We start from the raw sequence: 19,360 nt of genomic DNA on the forward strand, positions 1-19,360 counted from the left end.
AAAAATGCTATTTTTCATCCATGTTTAGTTTAAGTTACGAAGTAACCAAAAACTACAGAACATAAAGGAGTGATTTCCAGGTTACAACAATGCCCTCCACATTTGTGCATTTAAGGATGCACATGCACAGGTGCAAACAAAGGGTTTTACCTTCTGACAAAACTTAAAAAACAGAAAAATAAGGCAATGAAAAACTGCATGAAATTAGATGCAATGCTACCCCGAATCATACAAGACATATTTCTTTGTATATGTAACTAATGTGTTTGAATGCTGCCAATTTGCAACATTTTATAGACTGTAATTCCTATTAGTATGTGATGTAGACAGTAGCACAGAAGGTCCTTGGAACAAGTTATTTCCTGATCCACTGCATTCTTTACACGGATTTATACTGCCAGTAATGTAAAAAGTTGGCCTATACAGTTATATACGCATACATACATTTGGCATGTACAGTTACTCATTTAATCAGTCATGCAACAAAAGTTATGTCACTTTTTTATACAGGAATGTGCTTTTCTCTGTGCCCCCTGAGTGGTGAACCTTGGTGTGTGTGTGTGTGTGTGTGTGAGAGAGAGAGAGAGAGAGAGAGAGTCTGTTTCTCACTATGTTTGTGCGCGCGCCATTTCCCAGGGGTTGTGAGGCTAATGTGTGCTATAGGCTGTGAAGTGGAAACTAAATGGAAAGAAATAGTGGGACCCACAGCCACAACCTCCCTGAGGTCAGGATACACACAAACACACACGCATGCCTCCACGCACGCACGAGGCACTGGCACAGTTTAGAATACCACATAAACATATTTTAGATATCTGAGCAAGCGCTCAGATATGAAACTCGTTACCACCACCACCACCTGGATAAATACAGATGCACACCCACAAACAATCTGGGTATTTGTACATACTGACACACGCAGAACAAAACTCACACATCCACTCTTTATGGCTCTCCTCTGTGTGTGGAGTAAAGGCCGACCAGGCTGTGACTTTTGGTCTGAAAGTAATAAATGCAAGCCCAGAGGATATATTTGGGACTTAGCAGGGATGTGCTGAGCCTTTTAAAGATGTGTTTCTTTTTTTTCCTGGCACATCACTTTGTTAATAGCCCTGCATCATGTGCCTGAGCCTGTGAATGTTGCTAAATGTTGTTTTTTCTTGTAGTTTCCGCCCCATGGAGCTGCCTTTTGCGAGTACAATGTTGACCATGTGCGCCGCATACTCCTCATACACTTATTACAGGTGAAACAGCCTCTCTCCTTCTTTTTCTCCACTTATGTAAGAAACATATTGAGTTGCCAGTCAGCCGGTTTAGTTAACAGCAGTGCTCAGCAACCGTGTTGACTGCCTTTGGGGCGAAGGGCCAACAAACAGATGTGAACTAAGAGAGACTGATCTCTGAAGGCAGGTCGGGGGGGAGGAGAAGTCAGACATAATTTCTGTTTTTGATTTCACTCCACCCTCCAACTGATCGGCTGAATGAGGAGGGGGAGGGAAAAAAAAGAAATACAAGCATCCGCACGGGTCACAGGCGGCGCCCAGATTCAGCTGCTGTGGCGAACGTACAATTGAGCGACAAGGGCCGCAAATGCCAAACACGTCCACTGCTGGGCACTCTTGAAAAGGTAACCCACCACCAACCAACCTCCCATGTATGTTCACACACACATAGCAAAGACGGGGAAAAAAGGGGACTCCATTGTGTTTCAGAGCTTTTTAGATTTCATTTGGAAAAAACCACTCAGGCTGAAAATTTCGTATTCTGATTTTCTTCCTCTCCACTTCTTCCACTTTTTCTTTCTGTTCCTTCAATAGATCCCACTCCCTCCCACTGCACAAAAGGGACGAGCAAGTTAAAAAGCGGGGACTTAACACTTTTTTCCATTTTTATCCTCTGTAGTCAGTGAAATTATGGACAGGGTTGTGACATTGTGTCTGCACAGCAGAGCCCCTAAATCTCCCCCCTTTTCTTTGAGCGTTATTATCATTTTCAGCAGTTTCCATCAAAACCTTTTTTTCCAAGGCCTTTTCACAACCATATTTAGGTAATTTGTTGCGCTTGAACCCAACCTGATCTCTGAGGGAGGAGGGGGGTCTTTTCTGGATGGCCCTCTAATGCGTGGTTCCACCCCTCCGCACTTTTCTTCATTTCTTTGTTTCCCCCTCTCTTTACCCCTTTTCATGGGATGGAATCTATAGTATCGTTGGGTGCATTCCATCACTGCCATCTGTGTTAGCCATGATGTCAACAGTGGGATGGATGGTGGATGGATGGTTTGTATTGTCAACATATAGAAAGTACCGTATAAAGATATAAAATATCACATATTTTAACATATCAGACATATCCGTACACAGATATAAAATGTCCCATTTGACCTCTGACCTCTACCTGAAGGTCAACAGAATGATTTGAAGGTCAAAGTGATAATAATGCCATCTAGAGCTTTTTAAAACTATGTTTCTTTCTTCTTTTGTTTCTATTGACAACATATATTCATACAGCGAATGATATATGGGGACGCTAAATATCCCATCACTTGGCCCTCTGACCTCTTCAAGGTCAAATAAGGTCAAACCTTCATAAAATGTCTTTTACCTTAAAAACTGTGTTTAAAATTCTAATGCCTTTTGGTTGGATTGGCAACGTTAACGAAATGATAATGTATAGAAGGTATTCTGAATATCCTGTTATAGTTTGCATCCAAATATCATGTAACATCTGACCCCAAAATCTGTTACATCAATAAAGAAAGTATTGTTAAGAGAAAGAGTCTAGTCAGTCTGATATCCTGTAGTATAATAATAAATAATAAATAAAAGCTCAATTTACTCATATGCAGTTATTTACAAATCAATACCTATTATTCATTATCTGTTCATACATAATGTTTGTGTAATTATCATTTGTCATGCTGCTGTTATCCGTTTTTTTGTTTGTTTTTTACTGCACAAAATACAATACTGTTCCCTTAAAAGTAAATACTGAAGCACTCCAAGAAGATTGCGCTCTCGGAGTGCTTCTTGCTTAGTATCTGTATCAGGTTGTCCTAATGGCTCCCTGAAAAGTCTTAAATGGATACAAAATGCTGCACAGAGAGTACTAATGAGGACTAGAGAGAGGGAGAGAGACAGGTCCTTTTTCTCCCATACTTGCCTCTCTTATTGGCTCCCCGTTAAATCAAGAATTGACTTTAAAATCCTTCTCCTTGCATACAAAGTCCTGAATGAACAGCTCCCAGTTTAGCTTTAGGAGTCAGACACCATCTTTGCTTTTAAGATTAGGCTTAATCGGTCCTTTTTGGTAAGGCTTTTTAGTTGAAGCTTGATCACTTGACCCTAAACCATCTCGAAGTTATGCTGCAATAGGCTCTGAGGGAACATTTTCTTCTCCTGCACTCCCCTCTTTTTCCTCCAAATATGTTCATCTTCCACTACTGCATGTTATTAAACAGCAGATGAATCCTGTCTGAACCTGCTTGTGCTGGAGGTTTCTTCCTGTTAAAAGGGGGTTCTTCGTTCCCGTTGTAGTTAAGCGCTTGCTCATAGGGGACTCTCAAATCAATAGGGTTCTCTCTCTAATATTTTGCAATATTAAATAGAGCAATGAAACAGAACAAAAAGCAAATGAACAATACATTACAACAAGCCCAAAGCTTATTTTAAAGCATAATGAATAACAGGAGGGCTATTGTTGTCCCTCAAACCACAGGTGCTCATAGAAGGGTAGTCAAGGTAGCTTTAATCTCTAATGCTCTAATCTTCAAGTCATTTCTGAAAGATTTGTGTTGCTTATAGACTGATAGTAGAATATGTAGTTGGTGTACAGTGTGCATACGCTTTTGCCATAAAGAAACATGTTTGCCTTTTTGTTCGAGCGGCTGTCTTCGAAGACGTTTTTTTTAGCGAGTGAAGATGTCACGTCTCTTCCTGGCCGTTTGTCGCTCTTCCTCTCTCGCCACATTTTAAGCGCGACAGTGACTTTTGCCACGTGAGGCCAACTTCACTCACATGTTCCGCACTTTCATCCCCAGCAATGGTCCCATATGTTTGTCAAAATGTGTATGTTGTGTGCTTTTTCCGGCCCGATTTGTTCCCGTGCCTTCTCTCCAATGAGCCCCGCGCTCCCCCGGGGTCCGAGCTAAAGCCTCACGCTATTTATACAGACCGAACAGCTGGGGCCCTCCCAGCCAAAGCAGAGAGATGAGGGGTCAGGGGGATGGGTGGAGAATTTATCATGGAAACTTCAGGTTAAACCAACCGTTGGAAATGTCTCTCTGTTCCCTCTTTCTTTTTCTTTTTTTCTTTTTTTTTTATTCTCTCTTCCTTTCCTTCATTTGTCTTTCTGTCCTCGGTTCTCAGGTGCTGGCTAGGCCAGTTTGTGTTCAGGTCAGCTGGACGGCTGGACAAACATCACTCACTAATTTAAGTCATTCCATTTCCCATCTCCCTTCTATGTTTTCTTTATCTCCCTGTTTGACTTTTGTTTTTGTCTTTTTCTCCACAGCTGATGTTTTTTGCCCCCCACCCCTTCCAATTAAAGAGCTAGCTGTTTTGGACTGAATAAAAAAGGTTGATTTTCCCTCCGACTGCGCTTCAACACATTTTGTCCTTTGTGGCGCCAGACAAAGCCAAAGTGCTGTTGCAAAACTGATCTTTTTGTGTTTTCCTTCTTTTTTCCCTGCTCTGTGGCTCCTGCGGTGCTTGTCCTATTGTGAACCTCAACCCTGTGAAGTTCTCTCCTCACTGCTCTTCCGTGCACTTATGTCATCCCGTCTTCTTTCACAACCGCTCGGGCCTAAACGCTGTGTCAGATTCTTGTCACATGATCCGCTCAGGAGGCAAGAGAAAGTCGGGGCTTATCGATGCTTCAGCTGGAGGTCTCTATCACAGTCAGACGTCCCATCACAGGCGTGCTGAGCTAATGAGAGGTGAAGAGATATTAACCTAATTGCTGTAAGGGACAGATATATAGATTGTGGAGGATGTAATAAGTCTTGACATGATGTTGGCTCCCTGTGAGATTAGCGGTTCAGTGCGAATGCATGTTGATCTGTGAATGCTAAAGGGCAAGGAGACATGCTGTCAGGCAGTGAAAAAGGTATTTATTCAGTTAGCTAAAGCCCAAATTGCCAGAAGCACATAGTTACACTGAGGGGTTTTTTGTTTATTAATGGATATAATGGAAAGATTACCTATATATTAGGATTGCAAACAGTACTTAGCTCCAGGGTACACTGGGTGTGGGTTTGCGACCAAAAGTCTCCAGTGTGGTTTTGTTTCCTCGTTCACGTGGCTTCAAAGGACACAGCGAAGGCTTTGGAAGTGGATCTTTTAGTCAGCACAGAGCCCTTTTTTTTCTTAAAAATTCACTTGATGGTCTGTGCTGTTTCTTTGTGTAACTTCCTGCTCTTCTCATCTCCTGTGTGCTGCTCGAAGCAGTGCAAGTCAAAAATAGACCTATACTTAGTCTCCATGGACTGGAGAGACCCTTCCAAAGCGTGCTCTGGTCTTTCTGGTAGACTCCCAAGCACTGGCTTTAGTAGGCACAGTAGCTGACCAATACAGTGTAAATAGTGAAGCTACACTTTGTGGCTGCAGATTAAAACTTACTCGAATGCACGTTTTAATATAAAAATGGCACAGTGTCGGGCTGGGCTGGTATGCTCCAGCTGACAGATGATGACTGTTCAAAGTCAAAGTGATGTTTATTGTCATCGCAAGTAAGTGCAAGTGGCATTATGCTCTCTACATATTATATATTCATTACAGTGAGGATGGAGGGATGCTGGGATTAACAAACAAGGTCCTGAGTGTATCTACAGTACTGCGCTAGGTATGAGTTCCATGTGCAGATATAAATTACACGAGCTATATAGCTACAATGTCCAATATGGTTAGAATAGTGCTTTATTTATTGAATGTTTGCCTTCATCAGGGTCCACTGTTGTGTGTGTTTGTTCTCAAACTCACTAGTTTAGTATTAAGATTGCACCACTGTATGAGTTCAGCCACTGATCACCAACTGTGTTTGCTTGACCTTGCATTTGGAGTTTGCTCTTTTTCTCTTGCTCTTTTCATCCCTTTTGTTGTGTACCACAGTTTTGGTTGAGTCAACTCAGCTCAAAGTAGATACGTTGCACAAGTTGAGCGTTTGTTTGAGTTGACGATGTAGTTGAACCAGGAAATTTTTAGAAAAAAAACAACAACTTGATATCAGAAATTATGGAGAGAAGATTGTATATTTTTAAAATAACAGAAGACATTACTTGATTGCATTATAAATATAAATATTGTATGAAAGACAGACACTTATCATCCAGTTAGCGCTGGATGGAGGTCAAGGAAAAAGCAGCCGCCTGCATAGATATAGTGACAGTGCCATTACACCTATCGGCATCACCTTTAGACTTTAGGAGGAAACTCGTGTCAACTCACCTGAGTGAAAGAACATTTTGTGTGACTGTGCAGTTTAGTAACTTTTAGCTGAATATTAATTGTGTTGACTGGCCTTTAGGATTACAAAGCTTTTTTTTTTTGCTTTTTTTTTTTTCAACCAACAAAAGAAAGGCATGGGGAGAGAGTTATCTGTCATGATTATGCAGTGATATTTGAGTTTATTTGTCAGTGCAGATAAGGGGGGTTTCAAAAAGGAGAGACGAGCATGACGGCCGAGATGAAATGGAAAGCAAAATCAAATGGAAAGCGATTATTTCTGTCTTCACACTTGTGTTTTCATGTCCAAGTGGTGCATTTTTCTCACGTGCCCTCCACTGTCAAAGCAACTTTCTCCTTTATACCTGGGAGATTATCAGAACTCTGTCATTACAAACGTCAATGTTTAACGTACACAACATTACCACAGTAACCATAACTGTTAGACTACACTAAATGGCCTTTGTCAAATTTGATCTTCTGAGAAAAAAAAAAAAGATTTTCCATAAGAAATAATGTTACATAAAAATTAGGTGTACTTTTCAAGCTATGAATTGGTGTTTTTGATTAATATTAGGATTAAACATATGGCCAGACTTACTGAACAGGGCAAAATAGCATGTGTGTGCAATCCCCAAATAACGCCCATCAGTGTTTAGAGTTTTACAGCTACAAGAGAAGGAAAGGTTTGATAGGAGCATCGAGCCTGATTGTGATTAAGTGGAACTGCCTATTTGAACATAATCCTGAGTGTAGGGTGTGTAATACCAGAGGCATTGTACTAGCTAAGTAGTTTTTTCCTGATATGTGATTAATTTTTACAAATGGCCAATGTAAACCAAAGTTCTCCTGCTGTTCCAACTTATGAGCTTTCATCTCCCAACCCAGTTGGATGCTGCAGCTGCAGGACATAAAATGTCTTCTATTACTAATCTTCTATTAAGTCTAACTGGAAATGGGATCCATTTAATAGCTAACTGATATTTCTTTCAAAACATTAACATATGTCTTGCTATATAGATATTTTGAGCAAACCCTAATAGTGGGAAATAGTATGAGCAAATCACAGTGAGCTGGTAGATGAAGGGTAACAGATTCTGCCAATGGGCAGTCCTTAAGATAATAACATTAATACTTTTTACCATATGATTATAACATGTGGACAGATAAAAACAGCTGAATGCTTGAGGGCGTGGTCATAAACCCAAATCCATGTGCAACAGTTTGTACATGTGCAACACTTTACATCTTCTATAGCATCCTCTTATAGTATATTCTACAGTATTGTCTTATGTCATTGCCAGCTGCCAACTATTTAGAACAATGTGTAAACAACCAATGCTGATAAGTCACACGCCACACACGCATGCCATCTCAAGCCCACATTCTTCTTTCTTTTAACCTAAAATGAATCAAATAATGCATTAAATTAATGATTCATTTATAAAATGTTCCCCCACTTCTCTTTGTGTGGCCCAAAGTCAACCTGCTTTCTAATTAGAGTTGGATATGCTTAAAATAACACAGCAAGCACATTTTAGTACCTGCTTTACAAAGTCTGCTTAGTAAGCCTCCTAAAGAAACGTAAGACCCAGGGTACATTAATCTTCAAATTACTGCATATTGCTTAATTGAGGTTCGGTGTGAAGCCGTGTTTGGCCGAGCTGGAGCTTTAAAGTAATTCCTCTATTTCCATTGTTTGCTTTAAACATTTAATGGCAGAGTCTAGGATCAGTGTCTGTGTTAAAGCATTAGACTTACCTGTAATAGAAGCTGGCATGTGTTTGGAAGCTAAAGCCTTGAGGAAAAAGGAGATCCATTCTGACCTTATCAGTGTTCTGCTGCCTGCCCTCTTCATTATTTGACTTTCGGCTTTTGGCCGTTGATGTTTCCTTGCTTATATTTGGAAGCTACTAGAATCCATGCCAGTGGTTTCCAGTCAGACTTCTCTTAAGTTTGAATGAATTAATCTACTAGGTCTCAGGCAGGGCAGCTATTTTCATTTAGTTTTTTTGGCAGCTGCTTCCATCTGGGGTTCAAGTATGATGTTTCTGCTTCTCCTCCCTCTGCTGGCATTACAGGGTTCATTCTCTTTGATCTGCACTGAGATATCTGTCTGTGCAAAGAGAGATATCCTCTCTTTGGACTTGTTGCAATCGAAGCAAGCAAACAGAGAAATTAAATGTGCAGTTTAACAAGTTGGCATTATTTTCAGATGCAGCATCTGTGCTTCTCCAATTAGAGTTAAATGACCTAACATAATGGGGCAATTAGTTATTGAAACAAGGACCCCCTCCCCTCCACAAACTGCAGCTGCAGCCACAACAAGCGATTGTTTTGAGATCTGTTTGACCCACCAGATTCATACTGGGTTTTCACTGATTACCCCGACACTTACTGCCTGCATGATTTATGTGTAGTTAAGTGTCAGTATGCGTGTGGGTGGGTGGGTGCACTTGTGAAGCTTTTCATTTTCTTTGACTTAATCTGAGGCCAACAGACTCTCCGGAGGCAAAGCTAGTAAGAAGTGGCTGGATCCCTGTGGAGGAACTAATGATCGGCCGTAGTTTTGGCCTCAAATGCATGCTTGGATACCCAATACGCTCATATGCACATGCACACATCCATATTGTTACAATAGGTTGTTATATCCCTTAAATAGCCCCATAAAAGATACTAAGATTCACTCCAGTAATCTCATATTTCACCATTTCAAAAAATTTGCTTTCACAAAAATGGTCTCTGACATACATTGACACAAAGCACTGGCTCCAACACCAAAATACACACACACACATACACACACTGAAACTTTTGCCTTGGAAAAACCAGCCGCCATTGCCTGCTCCACTAGTATTTGCCGTGATAAAAAAAAACCTCTTTACATAAAAGCAGTGAGGCATTATCTATGCAAATGGGACTCTTACAACTAGAAGTGCATTCTACATGTTGCACAAAGCCAAACTGATACCACACTGTAGAGCAGACCCACTGTAGGTGCCTCAGATGCAGAACTGCGATTATATATCAGATTTTTCCCCAGTGGTCGCACCACCCCAGCAGCAAAGGAGTGGGTCGCACTGACAGGCTGTATTGTGCTTTAATTATATGTTTCCCAGCTCGTCTGGATAGCTGCTGCAAAGAAAGCCGGAGCCTTTGTATTCATTAACATGAGAAATAATTGGCTTTTTTTTGCATTTCGAGAATCTAGAGATTGCACTGAGCAGGCTTCCTGAGCTGGTGCTGGTGCTGTCTTCGCCCTGTGAATAATCACAGCTCCTGTGATGTTATCTAATATGTCTCTTGCAACTTTAGGACTGACCTGTACAAAGACTTAATGCGTTTTATAAATTTCTATCTAGTGTTGGGGTAGCTACTGTGAAACTATGCACACTCATTAGCCATGGAAGTGGTTACAAAAGTAGCAAGTTGCTCTACAAGGTGCTTAAAAAGTGCCGTAAGTAGCAAACTAGGAGCAACCTCTGGGCTGAAACATGAAAATAACAACCACGGCTAGATGCTAGCAAGCTAGCTAATTTCAAACATTTCAGAGCATTTTAATAGAATTTATGAGAGTGTAGCAAAGATTTATTGTGTAGTAGAGTTGATTCAAGAAGTCTGAGTGAAGTCCTAGTATTTTCTTTGCCTTTTGCTGTCACATATTACCAGGTATCGGTCTCTGTGCGCTACATCGTTACAATTTACCGATGTAAGTTGCAAAACAAGTATGCTAGCACAAGCTGAGAACATAGTCAGTTATAAAATAAAAATGAAAAATGTGAAAACCATAAAGCTAAACTACAGAGTCAACTTCTAGTGCTACTATTGCTAATACTTCCTCTCAGCACACTGAGTAGGGCGGGTTTATGCTAATGACTCTTTTATCGCTTTCGTTCTTTTTATTCCAAGGGAGATTCAAATCCTGTGAACTGATAGATGAATGAACAGCATCCTGTCTGCAGTGCTTGTCATGTGTTAAACATAACTTGAGGACTTCCACTCAAGTGGTGTTGGCCTACTATTGTCCACGGCTATCAAACATCCATTAGGCTGGGGGCCAGTTGCTTGTCAGCTGTTGACATAACTTCACATTTTGAAGTTAAACTACATCCGGACGTTGAACTGATGCTGAGTGACTTATTTAAAGACACCGTCTCATTCTCCCGCATGAGTGATGTTTTCTTCGATCTCTCAATCACGCCCCCATTTTGGATGCACTTTTACCCCCCCTCCCCATTTCTGCTTCCTCTTTTTGTTGTGGGTAGCCATTAGCCATATGGTGCAACAATGCGCACATCAAAACAGAGGCTTAGGAGGGAAGCGCTTAAAATTGAAAGGGTGTTACTCTGTGAACATGTTGCGGAAGAAGAGGAGGAGGAGGGCTTTGGCTTGGCCAGCCTCTCGGTGTGACCTGGTGGGTTTGGGGGGGCTGGAGGCTGGGTGGGCATTGGCAGTGTCATGGTGTAGAGACGGACGAGGATTTGGAAGAGTCAAGTACTGCTGAAAGGGAAGTTGTTGGTGGTCTGCAGAGTTGCAGCAGCTGCCTCTGAAAACAAACGGAAGAAATAAGGGAGACAGAGAGAAAGGGTTGGCAGGGTGGGGGTGGTGGGGGGTGGGGGTCCGGTGGAAGCCGTGTGGGCTCTTCACTTGTGGGCTCCTCACTTTTTTTTTTTCTTTCCTTTTTTTGTTTCCTTGCTTTAATCTGTTCGGAGAAAGAGAGAGGGAGCGCTTGGCCAAAGCCAATGGGACCTCCACGGGGTCCCCCCCCCTTTCCAACTTTACTCCGGCCAGCTAAACTAGAAGTTCGACACCCCCCTGTCCTTTCCACCATCACCACCACCATGGGTCCTCCTCTCTCCCACTTACTTGCTCTGTATTCAGCCTAGGTGCTGGAGTGACAACGAGCCATTCATTGTGGAGGTGGAGGGAAAAGACTGTGGATCTCTCCTGTGCGTTTTTTTTTCTGGGGAGGTGATGGTGGGAGTTGAACGGGGGGGGCAAGGGGAGGTGGGGCAGTGGATGGCGGAGGAGAAGGTGGGAGGGGGCATATTCCTGAAATGGTGAAGTACGACAGAAAAAGGAGGAGGCGGGAGTGAGAGAAAGTAAAAGAGTTAGAGGAGAAAGAAAGGGAGGGGTGAATTAAAGTAAGAGCGCAAAACGAGGGAGGAAGGGAGAGCGGGGTGGATGGAGGGGAGGCAGAGCTGGAATCACAGTGGGAAGGTGGGGGGGAGGGAGAAGGGAGAGAGAGAGTGGGCTACCATGCCGAATGAGCAAGAGAGGCGGAGAGGAAGCGGAGCTCCATCAGATGAAATGAGGTGAAAGTAATTCAGGCATTAATCAAGCCAGGGCAAAAGGGAGGGTATACTGTGTTTTCTCCCCCCTTTTCGCTGCGGAACTGAAAGCCAAGGTGTGAATGAAGGAGCCCACAGTGGCCAGCAGAGAAGCACCACTGGGTCACAGCATCAAATCATGTCCGAGTCGAACACCATTGCTGCTTCCACTGCGGACCAGGTCAGTTCAAGTTATCGTTGTTTTTTTTTTTTGTTGTTGTTGGTTTTTTTTTTTTTAATTTCTTCTGTTTTTTTTCTTCTTTTTTTCCTTCTTTTTTAAAAATTTTGCAACAGAAGCGGGCATGCAGATGTTTCTTCTCTATCAGGTGCACCTGACGCTTAAGCGGAAGGAGACCGCTAGGAATACAAAAGCTGAATCCCCCCCCCCACCCCACCCCCAAAAAAGAAATCACAAGTTCAGGTCAGATGTATATTATCTTTAGATCCTAATTCGGAAGTAGTTAGAGGGAGTTTCTAAGAGCAACCGAGTGAGTGTGTGTTTCTTGGACTATCAAAGCAACGATTGTTTTGCCCGGAGCTGCCTGGACAACGGTACAGGGTCCTGAAAGAATTGAATTCATCAAGACGAGCTATTGTCTGCGCCGCCTTATTTTTCGGTGATCATTCAGGGGTTCTGTGACGACTCAATACCCCCCGCACCACGTGAGGAGGGGGACGCAGCTCTTTAAAAACCCGACCACGTGTGGCGGCCCTGAAAAGTTTTATAAGTAATTGCAGTGGGAAGTCCGGGCTAGCGCTGTGAGAGATGGGGTTGGTAAGGAAGTGGGCTGGTCCGCCGTGTGTGTGAAAGAGAGTGACAGAGTGGAAAAGCAGTAGCGTCCAGAAAGGGACGATATTTATACCCCCCAGCCCCCAGCAGCCCCCCTTTCCTCCTTCGAAAGCGCCTTTAATTGCACACTTTGGCACATACATCCTTCGCTCCGCTTCCTTTTATTAACTCTCGGCTGACTTTGAAACACTTTGAAACAATTAAATCCTCGGATCCGCTTAAGATAAGATATACAGTTATTTCTTACAGCAGGTAGAGACAAAAAGACTGAAAAAAAAGATGTGTGTTTTGTTTTGGGTTTTTTTTTTTTGTTTTGTGTGCATGTGTGTGAGCATTTGACCTTGCTGCTGGCTTGTGTTGTTCGCCAAGTCCTTGTCTCCTGTTTCCGATTGCTGCTGTCAAGGCTGACTCAGCCTGCTGTAGTTGTGCAGGCAAATACACACGCTGAAAACACACATACAGACTCACACCTGCGGGCATATGCACACAAATGTTTCAAGTTATATGTGTTCCCATTCAAACAGATACTTAAATTACTCACGTACACACCCACGAAAAAGGAAAAATCCTGGAGTGTAAGGTTTTGGATGGGAATTCTGAAGAAATCTGGACCTTCACAGTGTGTATGTGTATGCAGGTGGAGGCTACTTGGGTGGATGTGTGTGTTTGCTTGTTCTTACTGAGAACAATTCCCTGAAGTGGCATTCACAACTGACAGCAGTCCACATGCTAATCCGCTGATTCTGGACAGTTTAGGTTTGGTAGCACAAGCGCCACATTTCTCCCAAAGCTTTGACTGACAGGACTTACTGGATCCTTCAGGACTTCCAAAGTAGGGTTGCCTGTGCATATAAATGCAAATTTCACTCCATTGCCCGTCGAAGTTAAATGCTGGCATCATTACCCGTGGAGTGCGAACTGAACTCTTAGTTCTAATTTGTGCATGTTTGCAGATCTGCCTGCTCACATTTGAAGAGAATTATAATTATTCATTCAGTTTTGATGGCAGACTCACTGTCATTCTTTTTTTTTTTTTTTTTTTTTTTTTTGAATAGTGTTATTAGAAATGTAGAGTTTGCAGATGCTGCTTTTTGTCTGCAATAAAAATGATGTGAACATTGCAGTTAAATCTTTTTTTAATTCAGCTGAGGAGACGTGGTTTGAGTGTTGACTGAAAAAAAAATGAAACAAAAAAAACAACAACCATGACCTCATAGAAGCCAAAAAAAATGAATAAAATAAAAGCGGAGTATCTGTTCATCGGAGCAAATGGGTTTGGTTTTTTTTTTTCATTCTTTTTTTAATTGGTAATTAACAAGCCTACGAATGAAAGAAACCTGTTTGAATGTGATGTTCAGTATTGTATCTTGTATAAGGTAACGTCTGAAACGGACGATTAAATTTAAGCGTACACCAAAGACAACAGTGTTCAGGAGATCAGTTTTTTGAGCAGTTCTGTGACTTTTTAGCAACCCCCCCCCCCCTTAATTTTTTGCAAAGGCAGCCTCCACCACCAAAGTTGTGGTGCTTTCTTGAGCTGTCTGCATGTGCAAAACGGCAGCGATAGCTCAGTGCTCGCACAATGACGATGTCATATCCATCAAAATCATTAAAACCCATTCAGAGATGGTGCTACACATTTTACAAGCTATTTCGCACACTGACTTGGTGACCATTCCCTCACCTGAACCCTGTATTTGGGAAGGCAGGTGTCGGAGTGCTAACATTCCCGCATTTCACCATAAATGGTGGGGTATTTGTAGTTCCTGTGAAGAATATGCATGTATGTAACTTTTTAAATCATTATTATAGCCTGAGGCTTATTAAAATATAACCTCCACAAATCAAACACATCATTTCTGCAATATGTACAACCTGAGGTTGTGTTATCAGCTTGTAAATGCTTGTCATGCTATAACTGTTAATTATATACTGCTCAAAAAATTGAAGGAAGGTTTGAACCATGAGCAGGTTTTGCTTTCATTTTGGGTGTGATTTTGAATTCAGCCCTCAAAGGGTTGATGATTTGTTTTCAACACTGTCTCATTTTGTATGTCAGTGAAGATTTTCAATTGGAAATTTTTATTCATGAAGTTCTGATGCGTGATTAAATCATTTTTTAATTTCTTGAGCTGTGAGTGTGTGTGCGTGCGTGTGTGTGAGAGAGAGAGAGAGAGAGAGTAGTTGGATTTTTTATATAAATTATGTGTCAGTTTTCTACTAGTCATTGCTTTTTTTTCCCCTAGAGGTGAAGGATATAATCAGGAGGTTTGAGGGAAATCTCTGTGCCGGTACTGTCTGAGCTGCTTACTGTGGAAAGATTCAAGTGCTGGCTGAGCTGATAAAGTTCATGAGACAGACACACACACACACACACACACACACACACACACACACACACACACACACACACACACACACACACACACACACACACACAACCCCGTTCAGCTATCTTAGTGAGGACCTTCATTGACATAATGGTTTCCCTAGCCCCTTACCCTAACCCTAACCATAACCTAATTGTAATCCTGACACTAAAACCACATTTTGAGCCTCAAAAAGGCCTTCAAATTTGTGAGGACCGGTGTGTGTGTGTGTGTGTGTGTGTGTGTGTGTGTGTGTGTGTGTCCTCTCAAGTGACTGATGGTTCTCACAAGTATAGTAGAATGCAGATTTCGGTCCTCACAAAGATAGCTAGACAGGAACACACACACACACGCACACGCACACACACACACGATCAGAATGTGAAACAAATAACATCTCCTAAATTTGTCAAAGGCATCTGTGGATTGTGTTACAGACATATTTACTGAAGTTTGCATGTTAACTAGATAATCTCAACAGGTACTCGTAGGTAACTATGTAATCCAACCGTCCTCTCAGCTCTGTCCAATCTGAGAGGAGAAGAGTAAGTAGTGCATCCCAGAGATGATATTCATCTTTGCTATAGTTTGTTATTCTGACCTGTTGTCAGTCATGTTGAAGGGCAGTGACTCGATGAATGAATCATGTGATGTGTCATCCACCCACTCTAACACTAATTATGTGGTAAAGACAGAACAGGGCATTTCTGACACAGGAGAGAGAAAAGAGTGATGCACCGTGGGCATGACACCAGTGAGATCATACATAACAGTAAATGGTTTAACCAACTGTAATCCCCTACTCAGTGGCCTTTAAGAGCATCGGTATGAGAAGAACTGAGCTGCTCTTACATGTGTACAAACAGTAAAGTGGAGCAATAGGCTGGTAAAGTATTGTAGTTAACTTAAAGGTTATAGCTTTTGTTTTAAAAAGGAAAATAAATTACTCCTTTTAATTTAAAGTTACATTTTTAAAAAATGGGTTACGTGAGCTTTATTTGAATATTTGATTTCAAACCTAACATTCATCCAACGGCACCATTGATTTTATTTTGCTTTCCTTTTTTCTTTTCTTTTCTTTTCTTTTCTTTTTTTTTTGTCCAGGTGCCTTTTAGTCAAACTCGTGACTGAAACCAGTGCCGTTGGATTTCCTCATTTCCAGACAGTCTGCATGTAGGAAAAAAAAAGAGTTCTGTTCTGGCACAGCCCTAGCCATTTTCCTTATCGTTATCGCGGTCTTCAAATACTTCTCCATTTTCTAAAATCACCCATCCAATATCCTGTCTCAAAAGTAGCGTGGCTGCCCAGCTTCGATCAAAACTGCGCTCCTTCATTTCCGCTGTCATTACACGGGTCACGTCCTTCCTCTCAGCAGTAGATCGTACTTGCCGTGTTGGGACAATAGTCTGAGGTCTTGTGTGATTTCAAGGCACGCTTGACTAATAATTGGAATAATAAGAAGTTCAGATGGATCTGGTAATTGCTAAGTGAGTGCTTGTGATTGGTCCTGACATCCTTTTAGTGAAAGAAGAGATCAGATAGATCAGAAACTATTTCCATATCCCGAAAATGGCTCTGAGTGCTCTGTCGTAGCTTTGACTTCATATTGTTTTTAGAAAGTGAGTCAGCCTGTCGTTACTTTAGCAATCAATTTGAGATATATATATATATATATATATATATATATATCTTAATTAAAGAAAATATGCTTGGTATAAACTAACCATATGCTAATCAAGTAAGTTTCATCTGATAAATTCTGTCTAATTTATCATTTTACATTAGACTTGTATAGCAAAGTTACATGTAATCACATTACTCAAAGTCAGCATGTTGGGTATGGTTATTTTGTTTGAGGCTTTTGAGTCTCTTAACTTTTTCGTTTCAGGTTATCATAACTCAAAGTGCATTTATAGCTTCAACAACTGACCCAGATTGTTGCTTTGCAGATTTTCACACAGTGCTTTGACAAGAAGCGCTGTTGTGTAGAAAAGTACAAGTTCTTCCACTGTGGAGGCATTCATCCAGCGCTGCTGCACTCCAACACCGACCTTTTCTGTTTATGTCTGCCTTCACGGGCGTACGTAGACATATTTAGCCTGTCTGCCCTGCAGGCGGTCACGGTTTTAGTGCCAGTTGATGTTCTAAAACAACCCTTTTAGTTTAAACATCACAAACGGATTTTTTTTTTTTTTTTTTTTTTTGGCTGCAATATTGGAAAAATAAACATTATCAGGAAATGTTAAGAACCGTATTGGAATGGAATCAACTGTGAAACATCTTTGGATGTCACATATAATGTTATGGTTGCTGCTAATACAGTTCAGTAAATTACATCTAGCGTAGGAAGCCAGCAGGGGCCCACACATGAACACACACGCACACAGAAAGAGAAACTCTGCCCATCTGGGGGCAGGTGTTGCAGTTTATGGAGCGTAAGTGCAAAGTAGCCGTGTTCAATCACCGCACCAAGGCTCGCTAAGCCTTGGGAACAGACACATGTGGAAGCGAGAAAAGAGAGAGGCTGAAACAAATTTTAAAAAATGTATGTGTGTGTGTGTGTGTGTGCCCCTTGTCCATCTCCCTGTGGTGGCTCTAACCTTCGGTCTCCCTCTGACTTCACTAAGTTGGGCTTCCGGGCTCACAGCTGCTTTGCAGAAACACAGCCTCATACTGCATCACACACAGCAAACTGATGATACGTGCATGGTTGGACAGAGGAATAGAAGAATTAATGATGGATAGTAAGTGATTGGCTTGCTAAAAGGAGAGCTGTGTAACTGATGGGAGGGATAGAGAACTGTGGGGAACTGTTATTGCCCAGCTGTGTGAACGTGCAAGTCCAGTTTTCATGCTGAGATATATAAATTCACACAATAGATTCATTTTTGTTTGTTTTCTTTGCTTAAAAATGAAATGCTTTTTTCCCCCTTTAATTTAGGGGAGACCGGGGATAGTTGTAACGTGGGTCAGTTGTAACTTATCTTGCAATTTCTCCAATCAGGGCTAAGTTTCAAATGATGTGATTCATCCTGTACATGCCCAATTCAATTTTTCTAATAGCATTATCTGCTTTGCAGTTAAACTCAGCAAACTTAAATTATGTTATTTGTATGTCTATGGGGATGTATTCTGTGTAGGTCTTTAGTGCTAATGTTTTAGCCGTTGGCTGTAATGGTAGCTAGTTCATGGCTATAGGAGTCTGGGTCAGTTGTAACAGCAACAGTCTGGGTTAGTTGTAACAATAATGCAAATGTTACAACTTACCACACTATTACTTTAACTTATATTAAACAAGTTGGGGCAAAGACATCAGCAGAGAGGGGTTCACTGGCCACCTTTGTATATGCGGTTAATGCCATTGGCAACACAATTCCTCCAATGTTTGTTTTCCCACGCATACGTTATGCAGACCACTTTGTCAGAGATGGACCAGTAGGAAGTATTGGTAGTAGAAATAAATCAGGATGGGTGCAAGAAACAGATTTCCTCATCTTTCTGAAGCACTTTGCAAACCACACCAAGGTAAGCCATGAAAAAAAGTAATTCTTCTCATGGACATCGCAATGGAATTGCGATGCTGGTGCTCAACTACATTGTTTCAGCTTCATTGTTATGTTCAAAAGTTGGTGCAAGAGTTGTAGGTTACAATGCCCACTGAGCCAATGAGGCCAAACTCAAGGAAGACCAACCAAAATTAATGAAATATTCAGTTGCTGAAAATTCCATAATTTGTCTTTTTGGGGGGGTTGGAATATGTTCAAAAGCTAGATTTCTGCATTCTGTCACACACACACACACATAGCTACATAAATAATTCTAAGTGCATTCATGTGTTGAGTAAAAAGGATTACATGTTAAGATTTTGTCAGTACCCTTATTTCATTGTGTTACATTTCACCCCAGGATATGTTACAACTAACCCAGACTATGGGGTTAATTGTAACATTTCACTCTTTGTGTTTGAGACCACACCATGCAATGAGTAATTGTGCTGCAGAGAAAATAGCTGTACTATTTAATAGCAGAGACATGTAAATACTTTGCATTACATTTTGAATCCACTACCTTAAAAGAGCTCCAAGCTACAGACAGAAATGTCAAAAATGTTACAACTATCCCCGGTCTCCCCTACTACAAGTTTGTGCTTTGACTTCAGTTTGACTCATGAATGTAAAATTAAGTGTAATAGCTTCTCCTTAGTGTTTAGTGCCACAGAGTTTCAAAGTTTGTGACCAGATTTTGGGGGGGATCATAACTTTCCTTAGCAGGAAAGCAGTATTTGATATTTGATAGCTAAAGTCAAATCCTTCTTTTTCTTTGGTAATCTTGGGATGGGATGATCTATGCTTTTATCACAGCCATACTGGATTATTGCAGTTCTTTATTCAGTGGAGTGGGTAAAGCACTACTATATCAATTACAGTTAGTCCA

At 41.4% G+C, this 19,360-nt stretch overlaps 1 protein-coding gene across 2 annotated transcripts in view; it reads left to right on the plus strand.

Annotated features, from left to right (window-relative positions):
* slc6a9 (solute carrier family 6 member 9) overlaps positions 1 to 19,360 on the plus strand; it is a 75,125-nt gene that overhangs the window by 16,043 nt on the left and 39,722 nt on the right. Inside the window, exon 1 of one of the 2 annotated variants that reach the window (XM_063462877.1) lies at positions 11,705 to 11,948. The exons of the other annotated variant lie outside the window; for it this stretch is intronic. Within the exon in view, the coding sequence (XP_063318947.1) occupies positions 11,907 to 11,948 (42 nt within the window). The 5' untranslated portion in view covers positions 11,705 to 11,906. Of the gene's footprint in view, positions 1 to 11,704; positions 11,949 to 19,360 lie in introns of those variants that run through there. 2 annotated transcript variants of the gene reach the window in all.

The sequence above is a fragment of the Pelmatolapia mariae genome, linkage group LG18, assembly GCF_036321145.2.
Source record: "Pelmatolapia mariae isolate MD_Pm_ZW linkage group LG18, Pm_UMD_F_2, whole genome shotgun sequence".
NCBI classification, from domain to species: Eukaryota; Metazoa; Chordata; class Actinopteri; order Cichliformes; family Cichlidae; genus Pelmatolapia; species Pelmatolapia mariae.